General features: G+C 37.7%; 2 protein-coding genes across 6 annotated transcripts in view; one reads left to right on the forward strand and one right to left on the reverse strand.

Moving 5' to 3' along the window:
• Positions 1-703: 703 nt before the first annotated feature.
• Positions 704-6549, forward strand: LOC138828666 (sodium-dependent glucose transporter 1-like). Its single transcript, XM_070024756.1, has one exon. It carries the CDS (start codon positions 750-752, stop codon positions 1920-1922), a length of 1173 nt encoding a protein of 390 aa, XP_069880857.1. The 5' UTR covers positions 704-749; the 3' UTR covers positions 1923-6549.
• A 15-nt stretch (positions 6550-6564) lies between these two features.
• Positions 6565-22823, reverse strand: part of Rev3l (REV3 like, DNA directed polymerase zeta catalytic subunit) — a 151717-nt gene continuing 135458 nt past the window's right edge. For 3 of the 5 annotated variants that reach the window (XM_070024751.1, XM_070024752.1, XM_070024749.1), the window contains exons 27-32: positions 22463-22577; positions 20874-21011; positions 18700-18890; positions 18049-18295; positions 15620-15829; positions 6565-7687 (exon numbers count right to left, since the gene is read on the reverse strand). In XM_070024751.1, the coding sequence (XP_069880852.1) occupies positions 7547-7687; positions 15620-15829; positions 18049-18295; positions 18700-18890; positions 20874-21011; positions 22463-22577 (1042 nt within the window). In that variant the 3' untranslated portion in view covers positions 6565-7546. The remainder of the gene's footprint in view (positions 7688-15619; positions 15830-18048; positions 18296-18699; positions 18891-20873; positions 21012-22462; positions 22578-22823) is intronic. The other 2 variants (XM_070024750.1, XM_070024753.1) reach the window with 1 other exon arrangement.

A 22823-nucleotide genomic window follows, 5' to 3' on the forward strand; every position in this document is an offset into this window, starting at 1 on the left:
TTCCAGTTTTCTATGCTTCTCTGCCCAGTTTAACATTACTAGGTAGATGGTGGGAATATTTTATAACTCAGGCTTAGTTTGCTTGTAAAATGCAATCTGATTTAAAAACATCTGACTTTTTTTTTTTTTTTTAAGGACAGGCAGAGTGTTAGTATTCTTAACTTTCAGCTTGTAGGTGTTCAGACAGTGTTGGTTCAGGTTAACAAATGGGCTTTTGTTTTCTCTAATGGGCACAGCAGGATGCTGGAGATTTTAAGTCCCAAGTTGGTATTTTGAATCTATTTATATTTTGAATCTATTTATATATACATAAAACAATCTTCCTCAGAAAATCTTTCAATAGCAAGTATGGGACATTTTGGTAACTAGGTCAGTATCAATGATCAACTTTTATCTGGTAAATATATATTGTAAACACTTGTAAATATGTATTAATAATGCATGGAGTTAACACTGTTTTATAACCATGGTGTATGAATAAAAGATTGTAGAACACACTGTTCTCTAGTGGTGGTGGCTTAGTGTTCCCAAATCACAGAATTGACTCAGAGCCTGTCTTTGAAGAATGTAGACCATTACAGTGCTTAACTGATATAATACATTTTCATTTTTTTCATAGTGGGGAGCAGGGTTTGGTGTTGTGTTTTTGAAACTAAGTTTTGTGGATAACTTAAAACTTTCTCTGTGTCTCTTTGCTAGGTGGGAACGTGCTCATCTTGGCTCTTTGGGGGGACAAGAGCCCCCCGCATATGCAGGCCTTACACTTCAGTTTTGCCCTGGGCGCCTTCCTGGCTCCCCTGCTGGCTAAACTGGCCCTGGGCCCCACAGTGTCTGCTGACAACCACACAGAGCCCGACTTTCTCCCTGCAGCCCTCAATGCCTCTTCTGAAGCCACCTCAGACCCTCTACTCGCAGCTCCCCATGACATGAACTTACTGTGGGCTTATGCTTCCATAGGCACCTACATTCTCGTAGTTTCTCTCCTTTTCTTTGCTCTGTTCTGCATGAAAAGCTCAAGGCAGGGACAATCAACATCATGTGCTCAGCAATCTCGAAGAGCTCAATACCACAAGGCCCTTCTCTGTCTGCTTTTTCTGTTCTTCTTCTTCTACGTTGGGGCTGAGGTGACATATGGCTCTTATATTTTCTCCTTTGCCACCACCCATGTTGGCATGGACAAGAAAGAAGCAGCTGGCTTGAACTCCATCTTCTGGGGGACCTTTGCAGCCTGCAGGGGCCTGGCGATCTTCTTTGCCTCGTGTTTACGTCCTGCCACCATGATTGTGTTGAGCAACGTTGGCAGCCTGGCTGCCTGTTTGTTTCTGGTGCTTTTTCACAGGAGCCCCCTTTGTCTCTGGATAGCAACCTCCGTGTATGGGGCCTCCATGGCCACCACGTTTCCCAGCGGTGTTTCTTGGATTGAACAGTACACCACCATCAGTGGCAAATCTGCTGCATTTTTTGTGATTGGTGCTGCCTTGGGAGAAATGTCTATTCCTGCAGTAATTGGAATTCTTCAAGGAGAGTACCCAGATTTACCAGTAGTTCTGTACACCTGCTTGGGGTCAGCGATCTTCACTTCCATTTTATTTCCTGTGATGTATAAATTAGCTACCTTACCTCTGAGTCATCATCAAGTAGGACACAGAAAAAGTGAGGATCAGAAAGCTTTGCTTTCTAGCAGTGAGCTAAACGACTATGAAGAAGAGAATGAAGGGGAGGATGCAGAAAAATGGAATGAAATGGATTTTGAAGTGGTTGAGATGAATGATACTGTGAGTCCTTGCACAATAGAGATGTCTAGAAATATTTTGATGGAGACCACAGCTGACTTTTCCAACCAGTTTCTCTCTAGTCCGTTGCTAGTTGAGTCATCTGTCAATACTGGTGATTCCTTTGAAAAAACCACTTGCAACACATAAGTATAAAGGGCTAATTTTTACAGAATATGCATTACTACTGACATTGAATAGTCACCATGTCTAAAGAGGCTCTTGAGAGCAGAGCATTGGATTATCAGCATGCTTGGAAATCAGAATTTCTAGATCCATTTATAGCATCTGCTAAATGGTTTGAAATGCTCTGTGATTGTGAGTGACTTTGTATGGTATTATCTTGTTAGGAGACTTGTGCTTGGTTTGTGGCTCATTATAGTGGCGGTGTGTTATAGTCCCCACCTTGTAGAGAGAAGGAAGGGACATTTGTGTTTGAGAATTTGGTTAGAGAAAAGTTGGGCACAAAATTGTAATAGAGAAAAACTACAGAGTAGGGAGTGGAATGGATTTGCTGAGCAAATAATCAGGCATCCTTGTTTTTGTCAAGGTTGTTTCTTCCTCCTACTGTCCTTTCTCCTTTTTCTCCCTTCCATTCTGAGATTCTAGAAATAAGAAAGAGGACTTACATTTGTTCAGGATGTCTGCTAGGATAGTCTGTCTTCATTTCAAAGGTAAGACAAAACTGATAACTTTAAAAAAGTGCTGCTTTCTATGGTATGGATAGAGACAGGGAGATTGTGGTTTGAGAGTTTGGTCAAGTTTGTAAACCCTATCTCAAAGACCAACAGGACATGGTTGCACATGCCTGTGATCCTAGCTACTCAGGAGGTATAGGTGGGAAAATGTCATTTGGCTAATAGGGGAAAGATGAGCTCCAGACCCTGTCCAAAAAACAATCTAGAAATAAAAGGACTGTGGTTGTGGCTCAAGCAGAGGCCCTGGGTTCAATCCTCAGCCAAAAAGCCCCCTCAAACCCAAAAACCAGAAAAGAAGTTACTGCTTATGACTTCTCACTGAGTCTAAGGTACATCATTTTTAATGTAATAGAGTATGCATTGTACTCAATGATTGTTTAGTATTTGACATTTTAGTGAATTATGTATGTAGTCACATATATTTATAATTGTTTTACAATCAATGTCTCAGATTCAGTGAAATGTCACAATTTGTACAATTATGGAGAAGATACTATTTTTGCAGACATTCTACAGAGAAGTTATTTTTATATGCTTTCTAGTTGTGCTCAGATGGGATATGTTAGATGTCACTGAAATACTACTGTAGTAGTAGAACTATAAATAGGCCTTTTGTGGTCCTTGGTCTACCTCAGGAACAGAGGCTGGGTCTGGTCCTTGCTGTTTTACAATTGGATTCTCATTAGCTATGGATGATAATCACTGATAAGTACTATATACCAGGCTTATAGCTTACATTAAGGCACTGACTGTCAGGTATTGGGAAACCTATGTCACTCTTCCAGGAATTCTACTCTCTGAGTTTTGAAATACCTGGGAAATCAGGTGGTTTATTGGTATAGGAGACAGGGAAGGGACTTCAGATGACTTTTGATGTGAGTAGAATTGGTGACTCGTGTTTCTTATTTCTTCTCAAATTATGCTAAATGACATTGCATTTTTTTTTTCTGGTCCTGAGGCGTGAACTAGAGTTTTGCCCAAGGTGAATGCTTTACCACTTGAGCCACAGAGCAACTTCCGTTTTGTTTGTTTGAGTTTATGGAGATAGGAGTCTCATGGAGTTTCCTGCCTGGCCTGGCTTTGAACTGTGATCCTCAAATCTCGGCCTCCTAAGTAGCTAGGCTTACAGGTGTGAGCCACCAACACCTAGCTGACATTAAATTTTATCTGTTGTGATGTTTGCTTTCTCTTATCAAATTTCTATTACTTTGCTTTTGTAAAAAAAAATTTAAGTGAAATACAGTGTTTTTCTTAACCACTGCTTATTCATCTTATAGGCTGCCACATTAGTTCATGTTAGTAAGAACAACTTTTTTTTGAAGATTTTTAACCTGACAGAAAACACAAAAGAAAAACCACCTGTTGTTCTTTTTCTACTGTCTTTCTCTCAGGTAGGGACGGAATCTACCTCTGTACCGCTTACTGCTTTTTTCTGGGCACCCGTGGTATACCTCATCATGCCTCCATCATTGCCTGGCATCCCCACACTTAGTTCAAGTGTTTTCTAAGGGTCAGTTGTGTCTTGTGTGTTTGTGAACATAATGTGATCTCTTCAATTGAAGTAAAGGTGTACTGTGAGGTCTGAATTGTTTCTTAAGTCTTATATTTCAGAGATTTTCCTGAGAGTTTTCTAATAATGATGCTTTGGCTTTCTAGTTTTTATTTTGAGGTTCTTCCAAAAGGAGGTAAAATCTTTACTGCATCAACTTGAGCCTGGGTGCTGTCCGTGAGCTTTTTTGCTCAATACTAGCACTCTGGAAGTTGAGGCACAGCTCCATTTCTGGCTTTGTGGTGGTTAACTGCAAATAATCTCATGGATTTTTCTGCCTGGGCTGGCTTCATACCATGATTCTTAGAACTCAGCCTCCTGAGTAGCTAGGATTACAGGTGTGAGCCACTGGCACCTGGCTTAAATATCTTAGTATCTGTGTACAAATGGTCTTTTCAAAGGGCTGCATTTCTATTAATGACCAAAACATAGAGGCTCTTTATTTCTAATTATTATTTTCTGAAACCTGTGTTTCCTCTTTCCAGCAAAAGGCAGTACCATTAGTAAGACAGGCAATTAAGATGATTTTCCAGTTTTTTAAAAAAAGCCTTTGTCTGCCTTCTGGGTATTCTCTTTGCCTAATACACGGAAACGTTATTGTGAGGATGTGACAGTGCCTCTGCAGCAGTTTTGCTTTGCAAGCCACACTTTGCCAAGTCTTCAAGGAAGCAATGGGTGAGGTGAGAAAATATGACAAGCAATGGATTAGGTGGTGTGTGTTGTTTTATGACTTCCTCCTTGGAACCCAATTGTTAGATGTAACTCCCAACTATTTTCCTATATAAAATTAAGAACTGTGGCATTACTGGTGCTTGATCTTACTTTTTATTATAAAGCCCACATTGTTAAAGCTAACACTATTCATTGAATCAGGGAAAAAGAACAGGCATTATGTGGATAAAAATAAGTCAAGTGTGCATGCTGTCTTCCAAGATGTTAACAGGACTAAGAGAGATCTGAAATACCTAGCTTAAAAATAGCTACATATACAGTCACCTTGTCTTCCCCTTATCTGTTGATGGCAGAGCACTAATTGTTTATAGCTAGGTTTGTTTTATTCCATAGTTAAATACTTAAGGAATACTATTCTGCAATTAAGTTCAATTTAAAAGTTTAGTAGGCCTTAACAATATTCCTTTGCTTCAGCTGTTAGGAATGAAGATCACAGATGTTAAGATCAAAACCATACAGCTAGAAGACTTTACTATAGTTTATGGAGAGTTCAGGTCACCATGATAGTGTGTCTGGTGGCAGGTAACGTATGTCATCTCAGACTAACGTGTTATCAGCTGTGGACTATGGCAGTCAGTTGGGCTCTATGGTCCTCAGGATTTCCGGGTGGTCAGCCCCAGCTCCAGATGACCTCCTAGGACCAATCTTCTCTAAAAATTCGTAACTGCTCACTATTGATATTTTTGTCAGATTCCAACTTTCCCAGGGAAGTTTGAAAACGGGATCCTCACTGACTGGCAGTTTTAAAAGGCTGAGGGCAGTTACAAGGGAGCTATTTCCTTGAGGAAGGGGCAACCAAATCGATGTGCTAAATACCTTAAGACTAGGCAAGTTTAGGTGAGTCATGCTGAGTAAACCGTTATGGAGTCAAAATTGTAAAGTGAATGAATATTCCTAAATTACATGTCTTTTTTTAAAAAAAAAACAAAACATGTCTTGATACAAGGAAAACACACTAATGCTCTTTCTTTGTTCTTCCATGGGGGAAGTAATTCATAAATTGGTTAATCTGTTGAAATACTGTGTTACTATGAGATGTTATGAGCTACAATTCCTGACAGCAACTAAGTTAGAAGTGTGTCCACCCACAGAAAAACTAGTAAAACTCATATTCTCAGGACTAGTCTCAGCCTTTTCCCACAACTGCAAAAAGATGGCCAAAAGTAAGGACTATGTCAACAGGCAGGACTTACATTATATAAATAATAATGCATCCATTATATACAAATAGGATTATATATGTTTATGAACATATATATGTATATTAATACATTTATAAAGATATAGTTTATATTTGATATTAACCATATAATTTTCATAAAATGATCTGCCAACTATCTCTGTGTGAGTGTGTGTGTGTGTGTGTGTAAACCTGGTGAATGGTCAGATCAGCAATATTATGTACAGAAGCTTTTTAAAATATTGAAAATAATACATATATGAAAGACATTTAAACCTTTTTTTAAGTACTAATGTACTTTTTGCTTTCCTTCTGGAAAGTCCTGGCCTCAAGATTAATTGTATCTACACAAAAACAATCAACATTGACAATATGCCAAAAAAAAGTATATTCTTCTCTAAAGGGATGAAGGTAAAATTTTTCTTAAACTGTTTTTGTTGTTTTTTAATCCTAAACTTTGATAAGGGAAAGTTAATATGAGTCATGAAATACGATGAGCTAAATTTAAGAAAGCAGAATAAGATGTAACCAAGGTGGGTTTAGAAAACAGATGAAGGTAATTATTGAGCAAGACTAAATGACATTGCCATATTTCATTTTTTATATTTCATATTTTATTCAATTTTAATATGGTTTTCATTATTAACTCTTAAAACAAAATGATTTCCAGTTTAAAAAACAATGCGCTGACCACATAATCCTTTTAAATTTTATACAGTTATACAAATATTCTAAACACACATTTTGTGTCCAAGATGGCGGCAAACAAGATTAACTGTACAATACATAACTGTACAATACTTAAGGAGAGAAAGTATTTTGAGCATATTTAGAAGCAATAGAAATGTCTATACAAAACAAGCAAAGATGGAATAAAATTTTTTATTTTTAAAGTATTGCAACAGGCCCACAGGTTTGTAACAAAAATGTCTTTGCACAGTTCCTCACAACGCCCCATTAATAGCTAATAAAGCAAGACAGCATTTTTTTGTTTTTGTTTTTTAGAAAATAATGTTTCAAAATGCTACACATGGTACTATTTGTTTCCACAGTCTGATCAAAATAACAAATCTACTTTTGAGTCAAGCAAAACCTAGAGGAAATATACCAAACAACTTGAAAATCATTTGTATAAAAATTCATTGCACATTATTTTACTCAGTTGTTTGAAAAGTAAAAAAGTATATTTACAAAATATTTTGCAGTCAAAATTATAAATTGAATGGATATTTCTAAGTAACACATCTTGATACAGAAGTTCAAGGAAAACACACAAATGGTATTTCTTTAAGAGGTTTTCAAAGTGTTCCTTCCACAGGGAAGTAAACATGATCTGTTCAAATGGATTTACAAGGTGGTACACATACTGGAGGCAAATCCAACACCTGCTTTATAAAACAATGTGAAAGAATGAGGAATTTGTACATTGTAAGAAGTGAGTTACTCTGAGATCAATGAGTGTAACTTCTAATTCAGTTAACATAAAAGTCTTCATAGTCTTCAGATAACAGACAGACAATGAACATCCTTGATGAAAGTTGAGGAAGCACCATGCATGACAGCTTAGTGGTAAACACTGAACAAATAGCACCTGGAATTCTGAGACATTAATAATTTAAAACTGGTCTAGTAATTGCCGGAGATATGGTGCCTTGGATAATTCTCTATTTACTCGAGAGAGTTTGTAAAGTACTGGGCAGTTCAGAGAAACACATGGGATATGTCGGTCAAAGGAACTTGTACAGTTCTTGCATATCTGTAAGCATAAGAGAAATACATAAAACAACAGGAAAACTAATATTTGTGTAAATAATGAAATTTTAAAATAATCCATCCTAACCTACTACAAGATTACTGGCAAACACACAATACAAAATAATGCATTACAGAAAATTTCTTTAGTTTTTATCTTTCAGAAGCCTAGCCTACCCTATGGGCAAAACATTGCTAAAGGATGTTATTTCACATAGCAGTACAAAATTTTCTAAAGAGACATTTCATTTGAGAGATTAACTTTCATTTACAATAGAACTCTTTAAATTCACACAGAATGGTAACTTTCCAGCAAGATAATCACTAGAGATATCTGACACATTTTCCTTCCCACAAAGAATAAACAACAGTTCAATTAGAGTATCTGATGGGAGCACTGGTGTATGCTAAGGAAAGGGCAAAGAGGCTGAGCAACATGGAGATTCAAGAAGGCCTTATATAAAGAGAACAAAGCATCCTTCATTTTCTAAGTTGTCTTCCTAGTTGGAACCAGTTTAGATTTCTCACCATGGGAAAAAGTTTAAGGAGGCCCATAGAAACTCCCATAGTCCCTGACCCTAGTTTTGGGAGCTGCTGGGAGTTTACATGACTGCACTGTCTTAGAAAAGTTTATTTAGGCCATAATGGACCTGGGCTGATGAAGCACAGAAAGCAGCTTGGCAACCAGCCCCATAGATGTGTACAACTCCACTCAACTGGACCTGAATTAGAGACATGCCTCTGTGTGTTCTGAGGTTCCTTGAAACAGGTTTGCCCTGAGGCTACAGAACTGCCCAGCAAAGCCAGCATATCTGGGAAAGCTCTGGCCAAATGGGAGGCCCAGCCCCATAAAACCTGCTGCTGTGGCCACTGAGACACTCATTGCTGATACTGAGTATAGCTGAGGAAACTACAGAGAGGCTAGAATATTCAGAATCATGTATTAGGACACATCTCCAAGAGAAGGTTTTTCACTATGAAAAACATAAAACTGATAGAAATAACTTATCAGATGTTACTGTAAAGACAATTAAAAGGCATAAAAACAGCAAGCATATGATTTCTTTAAGGGAATACATGAATTCTCTAACAGACCCTAAAGAAAAGTAAATCTATGAAAGGCCTGAAAAGGAATTTGAAGTATTATTTTAAGTTTAATTTTATTTTTTAAGTACTGAGGTTTTGAATCAGAGCTTCCCACTTGTTAGGCAGGACTTTACCACTTGAACATGTCGTCAATTCATTCTGTTTCCATAATTTTGGACTAGGATCTTGACTGGACTGGTCTGAGTCAAGATTCTCCCTTTTATGCTTTCTGCTGGAATGACAGAAATGCACTAAATGGGGATGGCAGTTATGAACACATGACACTAATTTAAAGATTTCAAGTAAAACTTAAAGATGCAAATCAAGCAAAACAGACCAAGTCCAAAATTAGGAAAGGATAGTAAGGATCAGGGTGTAAGTAAATAAACTAGACACCAATAACAACAGCACCACAAAGATAACAAAGAGAAAAGCTTTTGTTTTTATTCTTTAATAAGGGTTTATAAGCTTTTAGCTGGACTTGTAAAAAGAAGATCCAAATAAACTCAAGAACAACAACAACAAAACATTTGTCACAGATAGCTCAGAAATACAAACACTAGGGAATACTATAAACAAATTCCAACAAACTGGAAATTAGAAGAGGTGTACAACCACAAAGACAAGGAAATCTGAATAATGCAGCAATAATAAAAAATAGAGAGGGATCTCAAAAACTATAACACTACTTATGGACCAGCAATTCTACTACTACTGGGTATATATTCAAAATAAATGAAATTGTTGTATCAAAGTAATACCTGTACCTCATGTTTATTGCAGCTGTAATAGGGAAAATAGGAAATAGGAATAGCCAAAAAAGGTAATCAATAGATGAATGGAAAAAATGTGGTTTATATACAAAAAGCCTTATAAGAAGGAAATTCTACTATGGCAATATGAATGAGACTGGAGGACATTTGTGGTAAGGCACAGAAAGAAAAAATACCACATGCTCTCACTCATCTGAGAAAGGTCAAAAAGTTGATCTCATATAAGTATAGAAGCCTCGTAAAAATTTTGGGATGGTAATGCACAGGGAGGAGGTAAAGAGAGGTTGGAGAAAGGTACCAAAATGTGGTTAGATAGGTAGAATAAGTTCCAGTGTTCTTTAGCATATAACAGTGATGATAATCTACAAGTTGCTGTAAGTTTCAAAATAGCTAGAAGAGAGTCATCTGAAAGTTCCTAACACAAAGAAATACAAGTATTCTTTTGGTCATTACACACTATATATATGTATTGAATTGTCACACTGTGTGTGTGTATATATATATATAATTAATATGTATTGATTAGGAAAAAAAAATCACATAATGTATTACCCAATTACCAGACTATTTCTTTTTGGGGGCAGTATTAGGGTTTGAACTCAGAGCCTTATACTTGTTCTGCTTGCTTGCTTGGCTTGTGCTATATCATTTGAGCCAAGCCTTTAGCTGTTTTATCCTGGTTAGTTTGGAGACAGAGTCTCACAGACTTTTCTGCTCAGGCTGGCTTAAACATAAGATCCTCTGGCTTCCAGTCTCCTGAGTAGCTAGGATTACAAACATAAGCCACTGATACCTGGCTCAAAGAATGTATCTTAACTATAAACACTATTTTTCAAATTACATATACTTGTCTTTTAAAAATGCCAATAGTGAGAAAATTATTTTCTTATTTCAGAAGAAAAATGCCAGTTTGAAAATTAAATCATGTTAACTGGACAGTAGTAGTCTAGAGCAGTAGTTTGCAGCTGGCTAACAATGAGCTTAAAAATAGATCAGTCTGAGCCTTATCCCATGCCAATGAATCAGAATCTCTGTGCATGAAAAGCTTAAGAATCTACAGTTTATAGAACCCCTACGTCTTATGTACATTATGAACCAATGGAAAGAATAGTAGTGTGAGTCTAAGGACCAAGAAAATACAGTGTAACCAAGTTAAAAAAAAAAGAGAGAGAAACCTGGATGGGGGGTGGGCATGTGCTGGTGGCTCACATCTATAATCCTAACTACTCACTCAGGAGGCTGAGATTTGAGGACAGAGGTTGGAAGCCAGCCCATGCAGGAAAGTCCATAACAAGTGGTAGAGCACTAGCCTTGAGCAAAAAAAGCTCAGGGACAGTGCCCAGGCCCTGAGTTCAAGCCTCAGGACCAGTACAACAAACACAGAGAGAGAGACAGACAGAGACACAGAGAGAGAGAGAACCTACAGTGGTATCAGTATTCTCATCTACCATGGAGGCTGAGGAAGGAGGAAAACCTAAACCCAAGAATTCTAGGTCAAAGTGGGAATAGTGAGTCAACTGCTTACAAAAATATGCTTTAGTTTAATCAAGCATGCTGTTCTTTTAGAAAGCCTTTCAGTAATTATATCTTTGTCAAGAGACAAATCACTTCCCCACAACAGAATTTCTGTATTACAGCTGTATGTACTAAAGTTATACTCAAGTGCCAAGACAAACTGATAAATATTTAAGAACTCTGTGTGTCTGCTAAATAATCCACAATGGAACTAGCTGACTTACTAAATTTAACTCAAAGGTTTAGTTTCAAGATCTTTTTACTGATTTACATCCTGAGTATTCTGCATTTAAAATTTTGAGCAACCCCAACTTGGAAACCTTTTTATTTCATAATGGGACATTTAAAAACAATCTCCTTTAATCTTTATGGATCCTTTCTTTTGCTTTCTTACAAAAACTTCATTCAGATGTTAAAGTCAGTGTTTAAGGTGATACTTTCTTTTCTGAGATTTGCTATGGCTAAGCTATAATCTCTTATGCAGTTTTTAAATTTTGCTTTAAGAGGAATTACTGAAGTTCACAAATGAAGCGTTTCTTGTTTTTAGAATTCATTATTACTTTATACCATTGTATATTGATAAAAATGTCATTGGTGGGGCTGGGAATGTGGCTTAGTGGAAGAGTGCCTGCCTAGCATGCATGAAGCTCTGGGTTCCATTCCTCAGTACCACATACACAGAAGTGGCACCGTGGCTCAAGTGGTAGAGTGCTAGCCTTGAGCAGGAAGAAGCTCATGGACAGTGCCAGGACCTGAGTTCAAGCCCCAGGACTGGCAAAAAAGAAAAAAGAAAAAAAAGTCATTGGTAATATTTCCACTTTTTGAAATTTGTTGATTCTTTACAAACTAAGATATGATCAAATTTTATAAACACTTAAGAAGTGTGTCATTTAATTTTGGATTACAGAATTTGATATAGTCATAGGACTACTTTATGAGTTGTTTAAATATTCCATCACTTGATTGGTATTGGGTTAAGAAATGTATTAACATTACTTAGAGAGAGAGAGAGAGAAAGTGTGTGTGTGTGTGTGTGTGTGTATGTATTAACATTACTTAGAGAGAGAGAGAGAGAGAGAGAGAGAGAGAGAGAGAGAGAGAGTGTGTGTGTGTGTGTGTGTGTGTGTGTGTGTGTGTGTGTGTGTGTGTGTGTGTGTGTGTGTGTGTGTGTGTGTGTGTGTGTGTGTGTGTGTGTGTGTGTGTGTGTGTGTGTGTGTGTGTGTGTGTGTGTGTGTGTGTGTGTCCTGAGGCATGAATTCAGGCCACAGGTGGCTAACTGGAGATTAAGGATCTTACAGATTCTCTGTCCCAGCTAGCTTCAGACTGAGATTCTCTTCAGTAACTAGGACTATAGATAGGCATGAATCACTGGGTCCTGGCTTACTATGTTCTTCTTACTTCCTGTTCTGTAATTCCTAATTTATGAAAGTTTTTACAATAAGAGGGAGCACAGAAATGAGGGGACAAAGGTGAACAAAAATGCAGCAGTGGTACTTGCTAGACACTATGTTGAAAATGAACTATATGGGCTGGGAAGGTGGTTCAGTGGGAGAGCGCTTGCCTTGTATGTATGAGGCTCTGGATTTGATTTCTCAGTACCACATAAGCAGAAAAAGCCAGAAGTGTGCTGTGGCTCAAGTGGTAGAGTACTAGCCTTGAGCTGAAGAGCTGAGAGACAGCGCCCAGGCCCAGAGTTCAGGCCCATGACCAACAGAAAAAAAAGAAAAAGAAAAAAGAAAAAAAGAAAATGAACTATACAACTTGTGGGTGGAGATGGGAAGGAAAAACAAGGGAAGAGGTGAAACTACCACCAAAGAAATGTCCTCATTACTTGACTTATGAAACGGTAACCCCTCTGAACATCACCTTAACAATAACAATTTTTAAAAAAAATTTCTACAGATTAGAATATGGAAAACATGTTTTAACCAAGTTTGAAAAAAACCCTGTAGTTTAAATATTTCTTGAAAGCTAAGTCTTTTAAACTTTCTTTTAAACTTTTATTTCTTTTAAAGTTTATTTATTTGAAAGTACATTCAAGCAAGAAGAAATGGAGCTTTTGTCAAGCAAAAGGGTTACTTAATCTATATTTTATAAAAAGGCCTATTGTCCCAAGAGTAGGTTGCCCAAGCTGCATTTCATAAAAAGGTCTATTGTAAGAATGCCCATCAAGAAGGAAGGTGCTGGTTAAATTGATAGCACCAATTAGTATGGTATTGGTCACTGTGGGCAGAAGATAACAAAGGTCTCAGAAGAGACCACTCAGTGGCCTAAAGTTTCTGCTATACTAGGGACCAACAAAAGAATTTTCTGTGTGTTGATGATTGTAATTGTGACACACCTATAGACTAAGACAAGCTAAGAGGGGCTGGGAAGATGGCTCAGTGGTAAAGCGCTTGCCTTGCATGCATGAGGCCCTGGGTTTGATTCCTCAGCACCACATAAGCAAAAAGAAAAAAGCCAGAAGTGGTGCTGTGGCTCAAGTGGTAGAGCGCTAGCTTTGAGCTGAAGAGATGAGGGACAACACCCAGGCCCAGAGTTCAGGCCCCATGACCGGATGCCCCTTCCCCCCAAATAAAAGAATAAGACAAGCTAAGATACTTAGTAAGTTCAGCGATTACACTGACTAATACAAAATGGCTGAAGGTTGGTTGGTAATATTCTAGCTAAGTATTGTTTCTTTAGTCATATATTGAGCAGGAAATCATTCATTCCTAAGTATTTACATACCACCACTGTGACTGGAATCTATGCTAGGTACAGCTGATAGAACAGGGAGAAGGGCAGTGCGATTCTGCTCTCACCTGCTCACTTCACTTGATGTTATTGGTGAAGATACAAGAATAAGCAAAGGAAAGTAGAGGAGGTTATGGCAGGAGTTCACTCTAGAGAAAGCTTCATTATGTGTTTAAATTGGTTCCTCGCAGTTCACTCTAGAGAAAGCTTCATTATGTGTTTAAATTGGTTCCTCGCAGATGATTAGATGGAGATGAGGAAAGCATTCCTGATAGACAGAAAAGGGTGCTTAAAGATCAGAAGATGAAGAGATTATATAGTACATGCACAGAAAAGTTCTGGATAGTAGTGTGGAGGGTAAAGTGAAGCAACAAAAAGGGCAAGAAAGCCGGGTGCCCGTGGCTCACGCCTGTCATCCTAACTACTTAGGAGAGTGAGATCTGAGGATCACAGTTCAAAGCCAGCCATGGCAGGAAAGTCTGTGAGACTCTTAGCTCCAATAAACCGCTAGAAAACCAGAAGTGGCAGTGTGGTTCAAGCGGTAGAGCGCTCGCCTTGAGCTGAAGGGCGCAGGGACAGTGCCCTAGCCCAGAGTTCAAGCCACACGACCGACAAAAAGACAAAAAAAAAAAAAAAAAAGGGCAAGAAATGGTGACAAAAGGATAGCATTACAGTTTGAAAGACTTAAAAACCTTGTTAATGAGTGTGAACTTGGGAGGTGTTTTGTTTAGATTTCCTAACTTCAACAAATGTTGAAATAAACACAGCTGTTTATTTCTGCTGTAATTCCCACATTTGAAAAATTATCTTTGCCTTTTATGTCTACATCACAGCTCAGTCACTTACTAGGAATATAATATGCAAACTGCTTAACTTCTCTATGCCAGTTATTTAACTGAAAGAGTGCCTAAAGAAGGCTCAATCATGTTAGACTCAATCACGTTAATTATTTTCGATTTGGATTCTTAGACTTGCACATTTCAAATTTACTAACAATTCTCTAAGGTATTATTTATAATAATATAATATCACGTGTTAAAAGTAACTGGAGGGGCTGGGAAGGTGGCTCAATGGTAGAGCACTTGCCTTGCATGCTTGAGGCTCTAGGTTCAATTCCTCAGCACCACATAAGCAGGAAAAAAAAAGCCGGAAGTGGCATGTGGCTCAAGTGGTAGAGTGCTAGCCTTGAGCTGAAGAGCTGAGGGACAGCGCCCAGGCCCAGAGTTCAGGCCCCATGACTGGACCCTCCCTCCCCCCCCAAAGTAACTGGAATGTTTCTTATTATTTAAAAAATGCTATTATAAAAGAAACTGAAGCCAGGCACTGATGGTGGTTCACACCTAAATCCTAGGTACTTAGGAGGCTGACATTTAAGGACTGAGATTTAAAGCCAGCCGGGGCAGGAAAGTCCTTGAAACTTATCTCCAATAAACTACTCAAAGAAAACTAGAAGTAGAGCTGTGGCTCAAATGGTAGTGTTAGCCTTGAGCCAAAAAGCTTAGGGACAGCCCCTAGGGCCAGTCTAAGCTTGTGCGTGTATATGTATATACACACGCGCAGACACACACAAAATTGCGATGGCCATTCTATCTTTTAATATATACAATATATATTATTCCAGAAGAACAAAAACTAAAGCATAAAAGAACTTAAACCATTTTTAATCCTTAAATTCAGTTACAATAATTTTAGACTTTAGGAAGTTTGTTTAAATCTTCATTTTTCACATCAGTTTCACATCTCATACTATAATTCATCGAGAGTTGACTGCACCTCTCTGAATAGTATGAGTACTTGGGATCCTGGGTCTAGGAACAAGGCCATACCTTTACAAGTTGCTCCTGTTTTCGTTCCAATTCTCGAATTTCTTGGTTGAGAATGATTGCAACATGTTGAGGCTGGCTCCGACATTTACTACAGATGCCATGCTGAGTCAGGTCATCGCACACGGGACAGTGTAAAGTAGTGAAATACTGTGAAATAGTGCCTTTTCGTCCTTCAGGCTCACTGTGAGAGGAGTTGGTAGTTTTCTGGATCTACAAAAACATCAATTCAGAAATGAATCTTAACCACACAGCAGACCCACTAATCTCATGCTAATTACAGTCATTATCCTGCTTTCCTTACCTCTCCTTTCTCCTCCCCTTTTCTTCCTTCCACAGCTAACTATATGCCACATTTGATACTGGGTCTACAGAATGAACCAAATACTTGGTTTCACGGAGCCTACATCTGATAATATCATCAGATATAACAACTTCTTAGACAGTAGGATGAAAAATTCCAGCAAAAGTAAATCTAGGAATTCTTCAGTTGAAATTAGTAAGGGCTTTCTTTTAGTAGTCTAGATTTTGGTAGTACTGGGGTTTGCCAGTACAAGTGCTATACTCTTAGCTCTTTGGGAATTTTTTTTTTACATTGAAATATTATTATTATATGCTTCAAATATTCTCCTGGTATCTCATAAATCACTGCATGAAAGTTGTTGAGTTAGTCTCTTACAAATGCTATTGGTACTATGTGCCAGTGGCTCATATCTGTAACTCTAGGTCAGGAGGAAAATCATAGTTTGACACCCTGAGCAGAAAAGTCTAAAGACTCTATCTTCAATTAACCAACAAAATGCCAATTGGAGGTATATGTAGCTCAAGTAGTAGAGTACCAGCCATAAGGAAGAAAGCTGAGTAAGAATATGAGGCTCTGATTTCAAGCCCAAGTACCAGCTTCTGAACAAACAACCAAAATGTCATTGGCTTAACATTCTTGCTGAAATGAAAAACAGTAACTTTACAACTTTGGTGGGGGGGGAGGGGCGGGGAGGATTGTGTGGGGGGGGTCGGGGGAGGATGGAAAGGGATGGGAAGGGGAAACAAAGGAGGAGGCTACAATGCTTGATAAGAAATGTACTCATTATCTTGCCCATGTAATTGTAACCCCTCTGTATGGTATTTTCACAATAAAAAATAAATTAAAATAAAAAAAAAAAGAAAAACAGTAACTAAATAAAAAAATCTGAATTTCCCAGCACGGATACAGCATTATAGGTGTCAATCAGTACAAATTCTCTAAACCATAACTAAAAATTCAAGCAAAGTTCCCTGTTTCCACACTAATTTTGGGGGGGGGGGAGGGGGGATAGAGGGCTAACCAGGGCTTGAACTCATCTCCTCACATGTTCTGTCAGCTTGCTTGCTCATGGCTGGCATTCTATCACTTGAGCCATGCCTCCAGTTCTTTTTTCTTTGCTTATTTTTGTGATAGGGTCAAGCTTTTTAGTGTATGTGCCATTACTGGGGCTGGAACTCAGGACTTGGGCGCTGTTCCTAAGCTTTTTTTTTTTGTTCAAGGCTCACTCTACCTACCACTTGAGCCACAACTCCACTTCTGGCTTTCTGGTGGTTGACTCAAGGACTTTCCTGCCCATGGTGACTTTGAATGATCCACAGATCTCAGCATACTGAGTAGGTAGGATTAAAAGCGTGAGCTATCAGTGCCTAGCTAGGGTTATGCTGTTATGCCTGGGCCATATAGTTTTCTTCCTATTTGTTTACCATGATGATGAGATGAGAAGTTCATGCCACTATATCTAGCTTTTATTGGTTGAGAAAAAGTCTCATATAGTTTTTGCCTGGGCTGGCTCAAATTTTTGATCTTGCTTGATACTTCCTAGGTACGTATGATTATACATATGAAGTCACCATACCTACTTCCTTTATATTTCCTAAACATCCACTTTGAAGAAATATTTGTTCTTCATTAATTTTCTAATAGCTGGTTTACTCTGAGTTATTTTCTGGCTAAATGTTTACCATGGAAATTCTTGTTTCATCTTTGTATTTTTGAAATTTGGGCAACCTAATAGAAGCTAAGAAGGTGTTTATAAAAAACAAAAACAACACTATGTTGAAAATGAACTTTACAATGTTGGGGTAGGGTGGGGATGGGAGGAGGTGGGGAGGTGGGGATGGAAGTGATGTTAGGGGGAAAACAAAGGAGGAGGTGACAATGCTCACTATGAAATGTACTCATTACCCTACTCATGTAACTGTAACCCCTCTGTACAACATTTTTACAATAAATATATATATAAAAAATCTTAATTTTTTTTAAGGAATCAGAGAAGGGTGGCATCTTTGTAAAGTTACAATAATAGAAGACCATTTTCCTGTCTCACAGCATAGAAATATAATTTTTAGTTGTACTGGAAATCTTAAGTGAAACAGATACAAGCACAGGTACTGTTTAGTAAACTTACCCTCGGTAACTCATGATACCAGCTGAAGACATCAATACCAATAAGTGAGAAGACTCTTGCCAGGGGTGGGAGGATCTGCTTAGTGATATAGTAAGTGGCATTCAGCCTCAGAGTTGGATCCTGAAGAACTTCTGCTGGGCGCCTTACCAGCTGGATAAGTGGAACTCCAGGAGTTCCATAAATAATGACATATGGCACTCGTTCTCCAACACGAGGTTCAGAACGCCGGTCATAAGCAAGCATTTTCCTATGCAAACCCAGATAAAAATCACAATCAAAGACTGTTAGAGATGGCACCTTTCCAATACATTTAAGTCAGAATTAACAAAACCATGAGAAATCTACTAGGATCTAAATTCTTGAATCAGTATTATGGACTTCCTGGTTATTTTGATATAGGAGAAACAAATACATCAGAGGTCATAATTTCGCTGTTTTTGGTTTTCCAAGGAAAGCTAAGAGGAGGAATACCCACAAAGTATAAGAAACATTCATCTTTAGAAAGAGTTCATGTGGGCGAATGGAGAAAAACAACTTGTAATGTCTATAGATGGTGGACTAGGTCTCTTTTTCATTTACCTAAAGTCTTTGCTGATTACTGGGACTACCCTATCTAGGTACTAAGGGCTGTGCTGTTGCCTACATTATTACCTTGTAAGTTCTAGAGCTGGAACACAAGCTCCAGGTTTGTAAGAAAAACTTCCTCTGTATTCCTTGGCAAAGATAAAATCTTGTATGCTGGCCTTTCCTTCCAGAAGTTTCATACATTGTCGCTGAACATACTGCTTAATTAGACTTATATCTCTTGTTTCAAACAGCAGCTTTAGAGAACGTTCAAGTATCTTAAAACAAAACAGATTTGCACATAGATAAAATATTTTGTAGCATCACTGTCTCAAGACATATACATGTAGGCATGCATACATACATACATGTACACATTCATACTGTAATTAGTAGATAATTTGCTGATCTATCTAAGCATTTGAAAGTATTTTTGAGACTATACAGCTTGGCATTTCTAAAGACAGATTATATAGTTTGAAAAAAAGCATGTTGGAATCATAGTCAGATAAACATTTGTTATAAAAAGCAATATAAAACATTAAGTTTTTCTCAGTCAAAGCTCTCTAGACATCAAAAATAAGATGTGATTTCATTCATTGTTTTTGGCAGTACTCAAGTTTGAACTCAGGGCCTTGTGCTTGGTAAGGCTACTGCTATACTGCTGAGAGATGCCTCCAGTTCTGTTTTCTGTTGACCACTTTTCTTAGCATAGTGGTTTATTTCCTTCCCAAGTATATGCTGGAAGTGGAATCAGTCTACTTTTACGCTTCTAGTCATCTCTGGGATCATAGGCATATGCTACCAGGTCCAGCTTTCTTCTCCTTGGAGATGTAGTGTTTCAGCCTTCCAAGTAATTAGGATTACAGGTAGGAGGCACCAGCACCCAGTGACTTTTTTTTTAATTAAAGGACCCAAGTCAGCTACAGAACCATAAAGCAGCTTAAATAACATGAGTCAAATGAAAAAATGACACTTTGCCTTTATTTAGTATTGATGAATAATTATGGCAGAATTTTGTTAGAAATAAATCTAGGAAATAAACATATAGTATATGTAGCAGCCTGAATTTAAATTAATTCTAGGTGAAAATTCTATATCTTATTTTGATAATGAAATTTATATATACTTATACATACACTTATTTATTTTTAGTTACAATTCTGGCCACAAGGGTAGAAGGTACTGGATATTCCTTCCAGAAACTACTACTGAATAATACTCCCAATTTATTTACTATATGATATATCCACAAAAATCAAATTATGTTTTTAAGTGTTCTCATAAAACTCAGTAGTACTATTTTCATTTATATCATATATTTTTGGTTTGTCTAAGTTTTAAAAAAAGAGAAATACTATAGTGAAAATTACTAAGATGGGAAAAATTTAGGGGACTTATATACCAGTGTTCAGAAATTTTCCCAATTTGTATCTAAATGAAATTTTATTTCATTTAATTTGACTGTGTTACTTATGAAATTAGTTTGTGAATTTCTCTTCTTTATCTTTTCTATGTTTTGGAAATAGTATAGTATGTCCTATTTTAACCATCTAAGTGATAGAAAAACTCTTACCAGTTCATGTATACATTTTTAACACTTTTTTTTTTACAACAAGCCAGAAACTAATGACTAAAATAAAATTGTTTTATTAGAAAAAAATTCTCAAAATTCATACAGTTCCACCTATATAGTTACCTGTAGGATATATTTCCTTCACCTAGATGTGTGATTAAAGATAAGTTACATTTACACAAGATTCATTTTTGTATATGTGCTAGTACTAGGGCTTGAACTCAGGCCTGGGCACTGTCCCTTTGGTTTTTTTTTGCTTAAGACTAATGCTCTGCATTAGTCAACTTCCATTTTTTTGGTGATTAGAGATAAAGAGTTTCATGGATTTTCTTGTTTGGGCTTGCTCTGAAACTTGATCCTCAGATCTCAGCTCAAGTAGCTAGGATTACAGGTGTGAGCCACTGGTGCCTGGTTATAAAAATTTTTTTTACTCACTTCTTATGCACAAAAGGTACATAGAGGACTGGGAAGGTGGCTCAGTGGTAGAGCGCTTGCCTTGCATGCATGAGGCCCTGGGTTCGATTCCCCAGCACCACATAAGCAAAAAGAAAAAAGCCGGAAGTGGCGCTGTGGCTCAAGTGGTAGAGCACTAGCCTTGAGCTGAAGAGCTGAGGGACAGCGCCCAGGCCCAGAGTTCAGGCCCCACGACTGGACCAAAAAAAAAAAAAAGGTACATAGAACTTACCTTAGAAACAGCAGGGCAAGAATCTCTTCTAACAGTTTCTATTCCTTTTGCATCGAATACTGGTTCCTTTTGGTCCAGTGTTTCATACATATAACCCACATACCTCTTTTTTGTTTGTAACACACAGGGCAAATATACCTGTGGTAAAAGTAACATAAAGGCTCTCAACAGTCATTTCTCCCACATGATTACTTTGTCTTTTTTTGGTCTTTACTCAGATGACAATTATAAAAACATTCAAAATATGACTTAGGATACAATGAATGCACATCTCTACCTGGATATGAAAATGCACAAAATGATCTACTATCTTTACTTCTTTACCACTCACTCTTACTTTTATACTACAAAATTTTCTGCACCTCAAATGATACTGTTGTCTCCCACCATCCACTTTCTTTTTTTGCATGCAATATTATTTTTTAATTCACCTTTATTGTCAAGGTGATGTAAAGAGGGGTTACAGTTACATAGTAAAGTAGTGAATATGTTTCTTGTTGAACTTGTTACCCCATCCAACTTCATTTTTAGTTTTTTTTTGCCAGATGCAGAGTTTGAACTCAGTACCTCATATACTTGGCTCAGCTTTTAACACAGCTGGCACTCTATTTTAGCAATACCAATAGTGCTGTTTACTTTGGAGTTATAATTTCACAGACTTTTATGCCTGGGCTGGCTTTGAAACTGTGATCCCCCAGGTCTGATTTTCCTGAGTAGCTAGGATTACAAGTATGAGTAATTGGCTTCTTAATTTAGTTTACATCTAGATATGGCATAAAACTGAAATGTTATGAGAATATACACCAAGAAGTCCTTTAGTCTCTAGTTTCTCTCTCCTAGTGGCATCCTATTATTCATTTCCTGTATATTCTTTCAGAGATACTCTGATATATTTCAGAGATATTTTTCTCCTTAAACAGCATCACTATACAGCATTTTGCACCATGAATATTCAGTTAATATTTAATTGTAGAGAACATTCTATCCTATAAAAAACTCAGTTTGTTTTGTAGTTACATCACAGCCAATGTATGAAGATATCATAATTTATGTAGTCAGTACCTACTATGTGTTATTTAGGATAATTTTAATAGTTAGGAATTGAAAAGTGTTTTAGTACACAATTGCATTTAGGATAAATTCCTTAAGATGTAATTCCTGGAGCAATGATTTTTGATTAATTCTTTTTGGGGGGATGTGGGGAGGGTGTGCAAGTCATGAGGCTTAATTCAGGGCCTGGGCTCTGTCCCTGAGCTTTTTTTTTTTGGTCATGGGGCTTGACCTCTAGGCCTGGGTGCTGTCCCTCAGCTCTTCAGCTCAAGGCTAGCAACTCTACCACTTGAGCCACAGCACTACTTCCGGCTTTTTCTGTTTATGTGGTACTGAGGAATTGAACCCAGGGCCTCATGCATGCCAGGCAAGCACTCTACCGCTGGCTGAGCCACCTTCCCAGCCCTCCCTGAGCTTTTTTTGCTCAAGGCTTGCACTCTACCAACTTGAACCACAGCTCTACTACTGGCTAGTTTACTCGAGTTAAGAGTCTCATGGACTTTTCTGCTGGAGCTGGCTTCGAAACTCGATCCTCTTACCTTTTCAAACTTCAATTTCACTGGTTTAGGATTGGTAGCAGTTACAGCTTCAGCAATTTCTTGACCAATCTTAAAAGACTGCTCCTTAGTGGCTCCTTTCAGTAGCACAAACATACTAAAATGGATTAAAAATATAGCATAGTAATGAGGAAGTCATTATAACAAAAAATTTCCTAATACTGTAAGCCATGAATGTTAAGTTGCTTCTAACTTTCCTGGGTATCCATGGGTATTACACTTTCCTTGGGTATTCATGGTATACATTATTATAGCTCTTTAAGATATCCAATATTTCTAGCTTAGCTATAAGTAGCTTAGATATCACAGCAGCCAAAAAGGTCATGGATCATCCCTAGATATT

The sequence above is a fragment of the Dipodomys merriami genome, unplaced genomic scaffold (genome assembly GCF_024711535.1).
Source record: "Dipodomys merriami isolate MVZ:Mamm:240054 unplaced genomic scaffold, mDipMer1.0.p SCAF_160, whole genome shotgun sequence".
NCBI classification, from domain to species: domain Eukaryota; kingdom Metazoa; phylum Chordata; class Mammalia; order Rodentia; family Heteromyidae; genus Dipodomys; species Dipodomys merriami.

Excerpts from the sequence above, each read along its gene's own strand:
- LOC138828666 (XM_070024756.1), top strand. The coding sequence starts at position 750 with ATGCAGGCCTTACACTTCAGTTTTGCCCTGGGCGCCTTCCTGGCTCCC.